Genomic DNA, 15058 nt, shown 5'->3' on the forward strand with positions numbered 1-15058 from the left:
TATATATATATATATATATATAGAGAGAGAGAGAGAGAGAGAGAGAGAAACACAAGATTATCATCTGGGAAAGATCTAGAAACTTTGGTGAGGGAAAACTATATGTCTACAATTCGACGGCCGGCAATCTGGAGGAGCTTATGTCCTACCGATTGATGATCGTAACTCGCAACAAAAGGATATATATATATATATATATATAGAGAGAGAGAGAGAGAGAGAGAGAGAAACACAAGATTATCATCTGGGAAAGATCTAGAAACTTTGGTGAGGGAAAACTATATGTCTACAATTCGACGGCCGGCAATCTGGAGGAGCTTATGTCCTACCGATTGATGATCGTAACTCGCAACAAAAGGAGTCCCGCGCGCGAGTCCTGGTTATAGAGTAAAAAGCTAGGGAATTTAGTGATTGGGTGTTAGCTAGGTGAACAAAGTGAATTTGGCTCATTTGGGTGTTTATTTAAAAAATATTTGAGAATTGTCGGGCACATTAATACTAAATATTTTTTTCAGGTGGTTAATGGGGACAAATGACCCCATTGTCCCCATTATAAATCCGTTCTTGATTACCATCATGACATCATGTGATATATTATTATAAATGTTGTAATTTCATTGTAAGTTTCAGCTATATGGGACTGTAATTACTAAAAGTGCTGATGCATGTAGTTTCTTGCATCCAGTTAAACTTTACAATTTATATACGTAGCTATAATTACATGCGGTTGTTTCATACAATATCAACTTTTTTGGGCTTATGCTAACAGTAGGTTACAAGTTGAGCTACAATTTAATCCCATTTCCAACTTTAAAAAAAAAATTGCAATTGCAACTCATGCTCTTATCTGCATTAATCATCAGCTCAAAACAAAGGTCTTTGTGCAACTTCAATTGCAGCTGCATTTAGGGGGTGTTTGGTAGCTTGTAACTAATAGTTGCAACGCAAGTATCACTCGCACGCAATTGAGACAAACGTCCTGCATGTAACTGCAGCTGAAATTGTTTGGTTCAATTTTAAAATTTTATAATTTTACAATTTACCATTGCAGCTATTTGGTTTTGCTTATAACTTTTCATATACTATTTTTTTAATTTTAATAAATTAATAAAGTTATAAATTCATTCAATTTTTTTTGAAAAATATTTTATTTTGATAATACCATATTGAAAACTTGGGAGGGCTTCCGTGCATGATTTTATTCAGGACTCTCGAGGCTCCTTTGTTGTGAGTTTCAATCATCGATCGGCGGTGCATATATAAACTCCTCTGGATTTCCGACCATCGAGTTATGGGCATATAGTCTTTCCTCTTGAATCGTTCGGGGATGATAATCTACAGTATGCAGATGGATTATGGATATCATTATAATTAAATAAATAAATAGCAACAATGTGAGGATCCGTGGCGCAATGGTAGCGCGTCTGACTCCAGATCAGAAGGTTGCGTGTTCGATTCACGTCGGGTTCAATTCCCCCTATCCTGTAAATTTTTTTAAATGTTTTCCTTCTAATTTTAACAAAACAGTCACTTTGTTTTCGGAATTTGCACAGTTGTGCCATACAATCTACGAACGTGCATCGCTTCTTTAAGACTGTGCATGCATACGCTAGTGTGATTTATAACTTTAAAAAATCACTTAGGACCTGTTTGGATTGCCGAAGATTGTTGGGTATTTTTGACAACTTACAGCTTTCCATCCAAAACGCTGCAAAATTGAGCAAATTGGGTGGAAAGCTGGAAGATGTCAGTGAAATGGGTGGGGAGCAGCATTAGAAAAAGAACTAGTGCTCTGACACACTATGTCAGCTTTCAACTCCTTTCCGTTTAAAAAAAATTTAACCAAATGCGTCCTTATTATATGTTTATCTATCTACCCTTTAAAAGTGCCAGTACCTGAAAAACTTTACTCTCCCCAAGTTAACCTTCAACCAAAATAAATATAACCAATTTCTCCCAGCGATACAGAAAATTCGACATTAACTTCGGAAATTTCTCACGTCCATTACTCCTTCCTCTCCGCCGAAGCCGAAGTGTTGATCGTTTTACCTTCTCCGACGAAGCCGAAGCGTTTCCAAAGATGATTATTAATCATCGTTTACCCTTCTCCGTCGAAGCCGAATCGTTACAGAGATTTGCAAAGCTCAGTATTTCTTCAGAATTTCCGCTTTCATCTCCACAATTTTCAGAATTTGGTTATTCACAAAGGTATTTCTTCTTCGTCTTCACTCCTCTATACAAAACCCTAACTCTCCCTTTTAGTTCTTCAGTCCTTAAATTTTGATATAATTTTGCCCTAATTTTCGAATTCCTACAGTTTCAAGCTACAAGAGTTTAAATATTCCAACAGCAGCTGTATCGGTTATGATTTCTTTCTTAAATTAGGTATTTATTCTAATATATACCTGCTTTTCATTCAAATTTTACTTAAGTTATAGTTACAATACGCTCATTTTTAGGTTTACAGTCTTTAATTTACAATAGATGCAGTTTGTCTCATGTTAAAAGTGTGCTAAATCAAGTTTATTTGGCTGTAACCTATTTTAAATTTTTAATTATTGATCATATGTAAAGTGGACATGTAAATCCTTCAGTCTAAAAGTCCGTGTAGTTAATGTCCCTATCAGAACAATGGATGCTTCATCATCCATGGTTGCATGCACTACATGGATTGATCCAATGATATAACAAGGCACCATTTCTCTACTCTTGATTTATTTCCTTGTGATTTTACATAATTAGTTTATATTCATTTTTTGGAAGGTAGTACAATAACAGTGAACAAACATGAATGCCAGTTGACTTGTAGGATACATTCAGATTTTGTTTGTTGCTCAAGGAAAATCGATTTAGGTCAAGCCATCGAAAAATCCACTTCATTATGTGTTTTGTGTTTTCTTATTTATTCAATACAATGTAACGTACATATTTAGATTGCTGGTGACTGGTGATCCAAACTCCCCCAGTCATTTCCAGTCAAGCTGCATTATTTCTTCAAGATAGACATGACACATTTGAGTTTTTTTTAGTTCTTTATACTATTAACTTTATTGCAACTTGTTTTAGTCTAATAGAATATGAATATGAAGCTTTGTTCTGTTCTGCAGAGTACACAAGTCTCTGGTGGAGCAAAAGATCATGAACTTCAGATTATCGGATCTTAAATGTAAGGTTTCTCATCATTCGAGCTCCTAATTATCATTTAGTCACATGTAGTATCTCCAATCTAATAATTTCCTAAAATTCTATAGAACTTCTTAGTTTGACGTCTTAATTCCTAAAAAACTTGTTAAGAACAATATTTCAGTTCTATAGAACTTCTTACAAGGTTTGAAGCCTTGTTCCTCTAGCCTCTAGCTCTTCTCAACGCTTGATTGCTTGAATAAATTTACTGTTAGAAAAAGGAAAAAGAAAGAAAGAAAGAAAGGATAAGTCTCTTATAGTTGGTTTCTATGCAGGTTGTAAAATTAGCCGAGTTTGAGAGTTTTATCTATTCACATCAGTTCAATTATTTAAATGGGTCTTCAATTTTGCTCAAACTGGGTTTCAATTATTTTACTAAGTCAGGCAAGTGTCTAAAGGCATTCTCGGTGTGATGGGTTTCAAAATTGTCTTCTTTTTTGGGATACTTTTTGAGGCTAATGATGAAGATCATTAAAACTTGCTTTTTTTAGTAACATTCAAGGTTGCTTGCTTTAAGTTAAAACATAAATAATGTTGTTTTAGGTCGCGCACATATGCATTCATGCATAGTTTCATACTTGATATAAAGACCTTTCGAGATCTTTATATCAAGCCCCTTGGGAATAGCGTGAGTTTTGCCAACTATACTCAAGCTTCTTCAGTTATGTAAGCTAGAGTAAAATTTGTTCAAGGACAGCTTGAACAAGCTTGAGGAAGATTTTACTATATCAATTCTAAGTTGCCTCTTAAGATCTCCAAGCTTGCAGAACTTTTTGTATTGGCTTAGATTTTGTGATTCTCAACATTATAGTCTTACATGTGTGTTGGAGAGAAATAACATTACTTCATGCACACGCATGCATTCGCAGACACATATTTATGATGGCATTTCCGTAACATATTCATATCTAGATTTTCCTGATGTATGGTATTTGCATACCCATATTATGTTGTCGCCTTACCTTGAATATGTACATACCGGTGTAAACCTATTGATATTAATTTGCACCTGGGAAAGTAATACAGTTTATTTATGCAGATAAAACTTCATAAGTCTAATAATGTCGTGAATCTCTCATACTAGATTCCTATACGAAATAACAAAGTAATATCAAGGGAATAGGTGTCTTTTAGAAACGTTGAAAAAGTTACCTGCTATAAGTTCTAACAGTACACAGACCATGTGTTAATATCAAGGGAACATGTGTCTTTTAGAAACCTTGCAAAAGCTATCTGCTATAAGTTCTAACAGTACACAGACCATGGTGAAACAACAATTCTGGAACCAATGAATTGTACAATTACATCTATATGTATGTGCTAGCATGCGAATTTGTGCATGCTCCTTGATGGTCTTAACCTACAGCGTGATTACAAACAATGATAGTGTATTTTGGTGTCATTAATTCTCCCAATTTATTTGTGTCAGATTGAGAAGTAACTGCCCAGGCAGAAAGAAACCATAGAACTTCTTAGTTTGACGTCTTAATTCCTAAAAAACTTGTTAAGAACAATATTTCAGTTCTATAGAACTTCTTACAAGGTTTGAAGCCTTGTTCCTCTAGCCTCTAGCTCTTCTCAACGCTTGATTGCTTGAATAAATTTACTGTTAGAAAAAGGAAAAAGAAAGAAAGAAAGAAAGGATGAGTCTCTTATAGTTGGTTTCTATGCTCTTTATTTTTCACATGAATATGGTTAATCATATGTTCACGGAGCACAAATATGGAGAGTTAATTGCAAAAGTACCTCTTGTAGTTTCACCTAATTGCAAAGAGACCCCGTAGTTCTATTTGTTACAAGCAGAACCACTATAGTTCTACTTGATGCAAATAGACCTCTAAGTGAAATTCTTTCTACTCTTAAAATCGTTAAGAATGTTTGAGGAAGTCTACAGTTTATTGGTGAGAATCGCACTTGCATTTTTTCACTTTTGAAAGAATAAAAAATGTTCACTTATGCGGTGTATCCACACTTCGGCCAATACTTCAAGGGTCTATTCACAACATATTTTCTATAATTGTACATGAAATGGACAATACCAATTTTTGGTGCAATGGTTTGGTTATCTCGCCATATTTTCATTATGTTGAAACTCCCAGGAAGATATGCATCTATTGAAATTGCAAGCTATATTAAAGCTTCCTCATTAGGTAATAATTTATTTCCAAAGACTATATATATATGGAGCATCTTCATGTCTGATTTTTTTTTCTGAACATGCTGAAGGTATTGAAAACCTCAGAGGCTTCTGAACAATTTTTTGTAAAACCCTTATTTGTTTGTAGCGAAAATGTGAAAAAAAGTAAATTCTAATGAATAGAACTTAAATTGCCTCAGAGAAAACAATTACATTGGTGTTATGCTTAATTTCAAAATACGAAAATTTCAGAATGAAATCACATAAAGATACATGCTATAAATGATGACTGGATATATATCACACCTACCATCAAAATTATTCAATTTATTTCAATATCAACTTCACAACATGTATTTCTCAACAACTTAGTTTTTTTGACATATCAAAAATTCTGCCTTGTTAAATGGTATGATGAGGTTGTTGTCAGCATATATGTCTCTAATTAGAATATGTTACAGTCCAATTTGTTGTGGTCCAGTTTTCCTTCAAGAGGTACAAGAATATTGTTCCTAATAATTTAACATTTTTTCGACAATGGTTTAAATATTCCAACAGCAGCTGTATCGAGATTAGAAAGTAAGTTGAGTTGAGTTCTTTTATTTTTCAGATTGTGACTCAGAACCGGAAGCTGATGCCGAATTTGAATCTCGATCAGCAGAGCACCAAAGTCTTGAATGTGACTGTTCTTCAGAGGATCGATCCATGAGCTTCAGCTTCTTAGCATCCTTTTAATTACTAAATAATGCACAAGTTGTTATGAATCTCATCTGGCCCTTTCTTCCCCCTTAATTGTTATTTGGTTGTTTGTTTGCATATTATGACTGGATCATATTTATTAGGATGGAGTGCAACGGAGTACATTCTTTTTGTTACAAATAAATGTTTATTTTCCTTGCCTGCCTATATAGGGTTACAAATGATAAAATTGCATTCCTTGTATTATAAGTCAATATGTGTGTTTGGTTTATCATTAGTTCTGTGATGAGGTGTCCCCTTAGTTTAACAGCACCTCAACTCAGGTAAGATGAAAATACCCTGATATCAGATACCTTTGATGTAAAGCTGCTTATCATTTTGGCATCACTCCTAGACTTCTTTTTGTCCTGAAAGTTGCATGAAATTATCTCCTTGAGTTTTATTATATCACTTGTGTGATAATTCAAATGAGTTGATTGTTGAATACAGTGCCTTGCTGCATTCTAAACTAGCTTTATGTTTGTTTCTCATGAGAAGTTTACTATCCTTATAGTGTTTATAAATATAATATTTCTCTTCCCTTATTGACAATTCCCTGCGTGTTATTTTGCACTTGAATTATTTAGTAAAATTCCATTTCTCAACTGTTTGTGTACTGGAACAGCTACCAATTCCTTAAAACAGCACTAACTTACTGAAATATTTAATATGTAAACTTTAATAATTTAGAGTGGTAATCTTTAATATGTATTGTGTATTGGTCATGGGCTAATGATATGTAATCTTTAATTAACAGTTGAGATATAGTTTTACACATTTAACAAAGAAGTTGAAGTGTGTGTTTAATATTGTGTATTGGTTAAAATATTAAATATGTAATCTTTAATATGTAATAATATGACAGGAGGAGAACTATTTTGGCATGTAGAAAACTAAGTCAATAATTATTTCTAACATGTTAAACTATTGGTTGAACTGTTTTTGATGACATATATGACAAATCAGTTATCAATTATTCCAATCAAACACATTTAACAATAATATAGTAAAGGTTCCTTAACTTAAAACCTGTTTCATCGAGAAAAGCCATGATCCAGAGGATCTTCCTCTAACCATGATAGTTCTTCTAATCTTACTACTGATCCATCTGATTCTTTTGTATGTCAGAAAGGATTTCTTGGGCTTTGTGGTGTAAGAACGGATGCAATTGACTACTATAGTGAAAGCATCTAGGAAATTGACAAATACGTAAGTCAATTATATTTCATAAGAAGTTTCCTGCATCACTTCAGACATAAGTACTTCAAAGGGTATTAATGTATGGATGTTAATGAGAGAGTAAGGTACATCATCATATTGATTAACCCTGAGCCTTTAATAGATGCATTTTCATATGAAAAAAACTAATTTCCAGCTTTGTTCTGAACTTTTATTTTGTCTTTTGGTTCAGTTAGTAGCAGAGCGTCAGAGAATTCTCAAAGAAACAAAAGCTATCATGCCTGTAGCATTTGTTTCATTTGACTCGAGATGGGCTGGCTGCTATTTGTGCTCAAACTCAGCAAAGTAGGAACCCGACACGCTGGTTAACTTACTGGGCACCAGAGCCACGCGATGTTTACTGGAAGAATCTAGCTATACCATTTGTTTCTCTCATCATCAGAAAACTGCTTATATCATTATCTGTGTTTGCTCTGGTATTCTTTTACATGATACCTATTGCTGACGTGCAGTCACTGGAAAATCTCGATAGTCTGGAAAAAAAGGCTACTTTCCTCAGGCCTGTGATAGAGCTGTAAGTACTTCTGTCTTGGGATTTTAATAAAATGATGAATAGGTCACTAACTTAGTTAACTTAAGCATCTGAGAAGATCAAATGAACCTTATTTTTGACTCAAGTATCAATTTATTTTAAGTTTGCACATTATTGTTGTACGTGTTTCTGAATAAAGTAATTCATTGATGAGATAGATGCAATTGCTTCCAAGCGAGAAAACCTGCAAAGGGAGATGGAACGGCGGATAGTAACACAACATATGACTTGCATGGATGTATAACATCACACTCAGTCTTCTGATGATTCCCAAAAACATCTGAGAAGAAGCTTGGTTATGTTCTTGTTATCGGAGCAACAAACAAACAAAATGCAATTGACCAACCTTTAAGGAGAGCTGGACGGTTTGATCGTGATAAGTCTTTGGGTTAACCTGATGAAAAAACCACTGCTAGAGATCCTGTCAGTTATTACTCAAAAATGTAAATGTGTGTTTTGGAGAGAGTGGAGTCAATGAGATATAGTTTTATATAATAATTATGTCCTTTTGAACTTTTAAGTGTTTCATAAAATTACAAGCTGAGTATTGCATGATTGCAAGGTTAGGTGATCAATGAATTCCTATCGTTCAATTGCATTGCAAATGAGCATGGTTATGGTTGGGATATTCACATGAGTTGGAAAGAAAAAAAAATTATGTTGTTTGTCTAACTTTGTTTTGGATGAATCCTCAGGTACAAGTTCATGTGAAAATAAACTAAACAATATGATGCTTTTTGTTATATGTCATGGTATCTGTAGAATTTGATTTTCGTTCAAATAGAGTACTACCTTATGTAGAGTATACATTTAAGTAATTAACTATGATTTAAATTTATCTACAGGGAAGTTCATTTTCTTATCAATCTATTTCAAAGTGTTAACTTCATGACCGATATAATTCATCAATCTAAAGGGAAACACAAAGTTTAGAATATTTTGCTTGGATTTAAATCCACATCTTCAAACATTACTTTTACATATATTCTTGTTATTGTATTTGATTGATCAATCAACTTGTACATACAACCACTCCAATATCGCATAATTGATCCTTAAATATAAACATATTATTCAAACATTTTTAATTTTAAGCTTATGTTCATATTGTGTACATTCCTTAAATTTATACCAAATCTTTCCATAAATATAATTAAAATTAAAATTAATATCAAAAATTTTACCACGTGCATTGCACGTGTAATCTAACTAGTCCTTTTAAAATGAAGTCATTTCTATACCATCTTGAAAAACGTACACAGCTTCTTTAAGGTCGTGCATACATACATTAATGTGATTTTTAACTACAAAAAATCGCTTCCTATATGTTTATCCTTTTAGAACAAAATCGTTTCCAACTATTCAAAAACGCTTTATATAAATAAAGTAATAAAGTTTGTAGAGAGTTAGAGTTATATAAAAATATATATTTGAAGGAATTGGTTTATACAAATTGAATTCGTACAAAAATCTATACTACTTATAAAGGAGAACACTCATGTCAAAACTTTTGATTTTTCTTTTTACCCTCTTAATTTTTTATCTCTCATAATTATACCATTATTTATAAAACTAATGATCTATAACCTCTCATTAACTATGCACCTCTTCATTTTCTCAAATTATTTGGTCATCCACTAGAATATATTAATAATTTATAATGATAACAAAATTTGTAAATATATTATTATAAATAATTATTAATTATATATAATGATAACAAAATTCATAAATATATGATAATTTATTATAAATAATTATTAATTATATAAAATAGTAAAAGTCTTTTTATTTAATAAATTAGTGCACATAATTATAATTATTAATAATAGTATAAATAGGAGTTACTTCTTTATGTTGCAAAGAATATTACCTTGTTCGATAATTAATATCATCTTAGTAATAAAAATTTGGACGTTATAAATTAAAAATATTTTTATTTTTAAAAATTAATTTATATAAAATATTAAGATCCATGAAATTTATGAGACATATACTTTTCTCTTCTTTTCCCCAAAATATTTGGTCACTTGCTAGAACATGTTAATAATTTATAATAAAGTTAATAAATATATCATAATTCATTATAAAAGAATTATTAATCATAATTAAATAGTAAAATTATTTATTTAATAAAATAGGGGTTGATTCTTAATATTTTATAATGAATTATGATTAATAATTCTTTATATTGTAAGGAATATCACCCTTTTCGATATTATAATATCATCTTAATAATAAAAATTAGACATTATGAATTAAAAATACTTTTATTTAGAAAAGTTACTTTATATAAAAATATTGGATTTTTAAAATCTATGAGTCATTGACTTTTTGTTGGAAAGTAATTGTCTCATAAATTTCAAGGATCCAATATTTTTATATAGAATACTTTTCCTAAATAACGGTATTTTTAATTTACACCATCCAATTTTTTTATTACTAAGATGATATTAATTATCGAGCAAGGTAATATTCTTTACAACATAAAGTCTTATAATATTAAAAACTACTACCATTATTTAATAAATATTGTAATAAAATATGTCCATAACATAAATATTTAATAATATAAATAGTTTAATTATATCAATAGTGTTACTTAAACTAATGATTACATTATTATTTAATAATTATACTCCTAAATAAATTGTACAATAATATAATAATAAGCTAATTTAAATAACTATTAAATGTATGTTAATAATAGTATAAGTATTAATTATAGTACAACTTAAATTTTTTTAATCATAGTGCAATTAAATAATTTTGTAAAATGTTTATATATAATTTATTAAATAATATAATATTAAATACAACAACATGTCCACGTGCAAAGCATGTGAATTATACTAGTTATGCTAAAAACTAGCTGAATCACATAACATTTATGTAGCACATTAACGGAAAATTCATATTCTCATAGACTAAACTATTAAATGTTTAGGTTTGGTTCACACATAAAACATGGTGGGAAACCTATGTATTCCCTTTTTTGTGTTTGGTTTGTATAAAAAAAAAAGAAAAACTTTTATTGATTAGATATTTCTCACTTTTGTTATGTTTGGTTGGTATTGAAGTGTGTATGGAAAAGTGTATACGATCACTATGGTAAGTTTACCCCCTACTAAAAATAAATTTATTTGTGATCGTTATGAGAGGTAATCTTAGAAAAATAAAAATGCAAATGTAACATGAAAAAAAAACTACAAAATTCACTATAAATATCTATTTGACATAAAAAATCATAAGAAACCTGTAATAACATGATTAATTATTATAAACCGCATACCTAATTTGACATGAAATATACTTGTTTGACATAAAAAATCGTACGAAACATGTTTAACATGAAAAAAACAAACGAAACTTGTAATAACTTGATTATTCATAATTTCATGAAATACATACTTGAATTAGCGAAAAATTCTTATGAAACTTATAAAAAAAATCTATAAACAGCCTGATTAGTCATAAATATGTATATGACATGGAAAATCGCATCAAACCTGGAAATATCAAACATGTACGTAATGGATACTGAGTAGTTTAGTCAACTACAAGAAACAAAACCAGTTAGGTTTTAAAACCATGAGCGCTCAAAACCTTGGGCAATACCAATAGAAAATTTATTGATCCAAATAAATATTGTCAGATTCAACATCTAACTACTAAGTAAACGTACCAATCCATAAACTATTAGCCTCTTTGTTTTGATGATGTTTAATAAACAATTTACCACTAATGTTGTTTGTCTAGTATTTGTGTTTTCTTATTTATTGTAGACAAACAATAAGTTAGAGGATGGATGGAATCGAGCATTCACGATCATATTAAATGGAGGTTGGCGGAATTATGGAGTGAAGCCTATGCAATTCAATTTGAAGATCCAAGTTCTAGCTTCATCCATAAGTATACCAAGTTGAGCTACATTGAAGATCTATCAAGCTTGGGTATATTTAGTTTAGGTTTTATATTATGTGTGTTAGTACTTTAAGCTCAATCATATATACACACACATATTTGGTTTTTATATATATAGTTATATATATACACAAGTTTTGGTTTATGGATTTAACAATCATTGTATACATATTTCATTAAGTCTATAAAATTATTTCATAGGGTTTCAAAATATTGTTTATCTCAAAACATCAAATTTCATGTATATCACATTTTCATGTTTTGGACACACTTACAAAATACATGAGTTTTCACAAATGGGAAACTCAATTTGAGAAATTCTTTTTCTAACATGTTCAATTTCATGTTTATAAATATTTTCCAAAGTTTTATCAATTTTGGAATTAATTTGTTATGTTTATTTGAATCTACAAAATCAAGTTTTTAATAAGCTCATGTTCGTGCACATGTTCGTGCATTTTTTTGTAAAACTAATGCGTTTTCACAATTGGGAAATGAGATTTGAAAAAAATTTCATTTACATGTTTATCATAATATATAAAAATATTTCTCTAAGTTTTACTAATTTTTGAGTTGTTTTGTTATTTTCAATTGAATTTACATAAACATGTTTTCAGCAGTTTTTTCAGAAATTGTATATCTGTGTTAAAATAATTATTTCTCTCAACGGAGAATTGGTATTTCAGAAACTCTTATTCTAACATATTTATCTACATGTCTAGAACCTTCTCTCAAAATTTCATGATTTTTAGAGTTGATTTACTATTTTTAATTAATTTTACAAAGTCAGATATGCAAAATTCCAGAATCTGTCAAAAAACAGAAACTGTCTGTGAACAGTGTGGTCGACCGCACTACAGTATGGTCGACCACTATTACTGTAGCAGTTGACCATTGTACAGTAATGGTAACATCTGTTTCTTTGTTTTTTAGTGGGGTTTTAGGGTTTTTTGAGTTGTTTTCTTCTATCCTATATATACCCATTTGCCATAACTATTTTCTATCACCAAGAGAGAGTTTTAAACAAGTTTTAAAAAAGATTAAAAATTTGTTTAGTTTGTTTTAAGTTTGGGGTTTTTGTTTATAAAGGAGGAAGCTTGCGTTGTCAATGGAGGGATTCATCTTCAATCTTCTTTATCCTCTCCTTTGTGTTTATAGAGAAGTTTTTCTAACTCTTTTCTCTAGCAATTTTATTATTGATTTTTATAGTCTTATTGTTGCTAGTTTGCTAATTGAGTTAGATCTTATTTCACTCATTGTTTACACACACCCACTTGAGCTTATTGTATTTTTATACATAGTATATTTGGGTTGGTGAGAGTTGTAATAATTGAGTGTGTGCTTTAAATGAGTTCTCACCTTATATTAGAGAACAAATCATTTGTTGTTATTTGAGAGTGTTGTAGAGTTTTTGGTTAGCTAGAAAACCGTATTATGAGGTGTGAAGTGTAGACGTTGATCGGTGACTGTTGAAAACCAATACTGTGAGGTATAAACGTTATTCGGGTGATCGTAGAAAACCCGGTTGTGATAGTGAATTTCTCCTCGGGAGTGGGGAGCGGAGACGTAGGACGGAAGGTCCGAACTCCGTGATCATTTCGTGTGTTTGAGTTTGCTTTTGCGCACTTACTCTTATGTTTATATTTCTTGTCGTCATTGTCCATTGCTCATTATTTATATCATCCACTATCTTGTTTATTTTGTTTACCTTGTGTATATCACTTATCCTAGCTCACATATCTTGTTGTATTTTATACTTGCTAGGATAACTTGTTAATTAGTTTTAATTGGCATAAAATCGGATTAGATTAGAATAAGACCCTAATCACCCCCCTCTAGGGTCTAACATAAACATCAATAAAATACAATGTTTGCATACCAAATTCTAACCAGGAAAAAATTATAAGTAAGAAAAGTAAAGATTTTGGTGAATCTTCATCTGCACCATCATCAAAGGTAAGAATATTTAAAAATTTTATGATAAACAATGGATCTGTTTCAATGTACCAAATTGGCATGACAAATAGATACAAACAATAACGTCTTACTAATCAAATCCCATAGCAAGCATCCATGTGTTATTAAATTAGTGACAACAACACTAATTAGATAACTAACTAAAACTAGATAACAGGAAAATGTAGCTAGTTCTGATTCATAAATAAACAACTTTAGAACTAATGCTGGTCATATATAGAAGATTCGATAAGAGTCACTTCAAGAAAACTTTCATAATATGAAGGCATAAGCAACTCCTTAAGAGAAGCCAAATGTGAAGCCATAAATCCTAGAAAAAGAATTAAAATTCACAGGCTAACTTGACATACTTAACCTTTGTTATCAGATACGCATAAAGTAGCTAAAACCGATATATGTAGGTTTCACAAGTTCAGAACCAAATATGAAGTGCACAACAAACCATAAATAAAGCTTTCATGGAATAATATCAAACAGAGATAATCAAATTGGAAATAAAGAGTTTGTCAATTTATTAAGCTTCAGTTATTCATAATTTCTCTTCTTGTCAAATACCCCTTAATAATTCTCTTCTAATGCCTAAAAGAATTAAGAAATCATCTCCCCTTTTTTTTCATATTAAAGCAAATACATGGATTCTACTTCATAAACTATGACATTTTTGTCTAGCAGGAACATGAGAATGTAACTTTGTCTTTTCCCTTTCCATTTGCAGATCCATATATATAAACAGTGATTCAAACATTTACCCATAAAAAACATCGAATATCAAAAGATAAATTACCATTATAAATCCAAAAATTCACAAATCTTACCTGAAATTGTTGATTTTGCCCAAATCAAACAACAATCGGAAGAAAGGCGCTGCCTTTTTTCGAGATCCAGCAAAAAACGAAAGAAATCAGCTGAGATTCAAGGCATGGTAAAGGGGGGAAACCGCAAGCAACCACCGAGGCGCGAAGAGAGGCTTGGCGGTAACCCTAGCTAACTGGGGGATTTTCCTAATTAAATGCATATCTGACAAAAGGACACGAGAGGATGGTTTTAGAGGCTTTTCCACTCGATTTTGTAAGAAATCACGATGAGATATTTTGCTGAGGTGGGCTATTTTCCGCCTCTGCAAACCCTTCTTCTCTCCGCGAACCAAACCCACACAAAGAAACAAAAAGAAATAAAAAGTCCTATGTAGACACTCTGTCAAGAGAAGAAATCAGTTTTCAAGGTTCGTTTTAGCAAACCAGACAGCTCCTTATAATAGGTGAGGTCAAGTTGTTGGAACTAGTATCCAAGTATAAAGGGGAAGGTTTGCTACAGATTTTTGCTAAAAC

The 15058-nt window shown here is 31.1% G+C and overlaps 1 protein-coding gene, 1 long non-coding RNA gene and 1 other non-coding gene across 5 annotated transcripts; all 3 read left to right on the plus strand.

Moving 5' to 3' along the window:
• Positions 1399–1470, plus strand: TRNAW-CCA. The gene has a single exon. It is a non-coding gene; the product is annotated as a tRNA-Trp (tRNA).
• On the plus strand, positions 1917–6535 carry LOC109819666. Of its 3 annotated transcripts, none has more exons than XR_002241588.1 (4): positions 1917–2208; positions 2318–2385; positions 3108–3166; positions 5931–6535. XR_002241588.1 is itself a non-coding variant. In XM_020385477.1 (3 exons), the coding sequence occupies exons 1-3, from the start codon at positions 2081–2083 to the stop codon at positions 6053–6055; spliced, it is 312 nt and encodes a 103-aa protein (XP_020241066.1). In that variant the 5' UTR covers positions 1917–2080; the 3' UTR covers positions 6056–6535. The 3 variants fall into 3 exon arrangements, 1 of the variants encoding a protein (XP_020241066.1); XR_002241587.1 differs by lacking the exon at positions 5931–6535 and adding an exon at positions 4613–4660; XM_020385477.1 differs by lacking the exon at positions 2318–2385.
• LOC109819667 lies at positions 6594–8427 on the plus strand. The gene is made up of 3 exons (XR_002241589.1): positions 6594–7267; positions 7470–7811; positions 7988–8427. It is a non-coding gene; the product is annotated as an uncharacterized LOC109819667 (long non-coding RNA).

This window comes from Asparagus officinalis, chromosome 8, assembly GCF_001876935.1.
Source record: "Asparagus officinalis chromosome 8, Aspof.V1, whole genome shotgun sequence".
NCBI classification, from domain to species: domain Eukaryota; kingdom Viridiplantae; phylum Streptophyta; class Magnoliopsida; order Asparagales; family Asparagaceae; genus Asparagus; species Asparagus officinalis.

Excerpts from the sequence above, each read along its gene's own strand:
- LOC109819666 (XM_020385477.1), top strand. The coding sequence starts at position 2,081 with ATGATTATTAATCATCGTTTACCCTTCTCCGTCGAAGCCGAATCGTTA. Across the intron at positions 2,209-3,107 it reads GAATTTGGTTATTCACAAAG|AGTACACAAGTCTCTGGTGG; the intron begins GTATTTCTTCTT and ends TCTGTTCTGCAG. Across the intron at positions 3,167-5,930 it reads CAGATTATCGGATCTTAAAT|ATTGTGACTCAGAACCGGAA; the intron begins GTAAGGTTTCTC and ends TTTATTTTTCAG.